General features: G+C 53.7%; 1 protein-coding gene across 1 annotated transcript in view; it reads right to left on the bottom strand.

Moving 5' to 3' along the window:
• Nucleotides 1-176, bottom strand: part of OTOP1 (otopetrin 1) — a 31,960-nt gene extending 31,784 nt beyond the window's left edge. Inside the window, exon 1 of the mRNA XM_019525816.1 lies at nt 34-176. Within this exon, the coding sequence (XP_019381361.1) occupies nt 34-176 (143 nt within the window). The remainder of the gene's footprint in view (nt 1-33) is intronic.
• Nucleotides 177-1,137: the final 961 nt, after the last annotated feature.

The raw sequence follows: 1,137 nt of genomic DNA, 5'->3' as shown, positions 1-1,137 counted from the left end.
TCTGATGTCAGGTTCACACACCATCATCCGTACCTGATATCCACAGGTCGTTTCGGAAACCTTCCCGAGTAGATTCCAACGGAGTTGGCAAAGCTATCTGTCAGTGCCCAGCCGCAGGGTGTGGCATGCAGCGTTGGCCTCTGATGCGCTTTGGAGAACGGGGAAGAGAGGTCCATGCAGGCGGAAGACATCTGTCTTTCCCCGGGGAGCCATGAGGAAGGCCCTCCACCAGCACGGCCAAAGGGAGCTCCAGGAAGAGCTCCAGGGACAACCATCCCCAGACAGATTCCCGCCAGGCAGCTGGAGCCTGGGACACAGTTCAGGGAAAAGTCATAGTTAGTAATTGGCTTTCATCTCCCTGAGGCGGAAAGGTGACAACTGCCACAGTGTCCATCTCCTGTTTTTGGCAAGTGGCACACCACCTGATTGTAAGACTCCTTTCTTTCTGAGTTGTGTCCTGGAGGGATCTCAAGCTAGTAGTTATTGCCAGGAATTAGGAGCCATGACTTTGAGGTGCTCCTGCGTGACACAGATTTGTTGAGCATGGCTTGATTTTGCAGGCTTCTGAGTATTACCAGGAAGGTGCAGAGATTTCATAGAGTCATAGAAGTCGGGTCAGAAGGGACCTTGTAGATCTTCAAGTCTGACCCCCTGCCTGGGCAGGAGAAAAACTGGGTTCAAATGATCCCAGCTAGGTAGGCATCAAGCCTCCTCTTAAAGACCCCCAGGGTAGGAGCCAGCACCACTTCCCTTGGAAGTTGGTTCCAGATCCTAGCCGCCCTGACCATGAAGTAGTTCTTACGGATGTCTAACCTAAACCTACTCTCCAACAACTTGTGGCCGTTATTCCTTGTTATGCCAGGGGGCGCCAGGGGAAACAAGGTCTCTCCCAAACCCTTCTGGTCCCCCCTAATGAGTTTATAGATGGTCACCAGGTCCCCCCTCAGCCTTCTCTTGTGAAGGCTGAACAGGTTCAGGTCCCACAGTCTCTCATTGTAGGGTCTGTCCTGTTGTCCCCGGATCATGCGGGTGGCCCTCCTCTGGATCCTCTCAATGTTGTCCACATCCCTCCTGAAGTGGGGCGCACAGAACCAGATGCAGTACTCCAGCTGGGGCCTGACCAGTGTCGCGTAGAGG

The sequence above is a fragment of the Gavialis gangeticus genome, unplaced genomic scaffold, assembly GCF_001723915.1.
Source record: "Gavialis gangeticus isolate Ggan-Ray unplaced genomic scaffold, GavGan_comp1, whole genome shotgun sequence".
Lineage (NCBI taxonomy): Eukaryota > Metazoa > Chordata > Crocodylia > Gavialidae > Gavialis > Gavialis gangeticus.
This window is presented reverse-complemented; position numbering and strand designations above follow the sequence as displayed.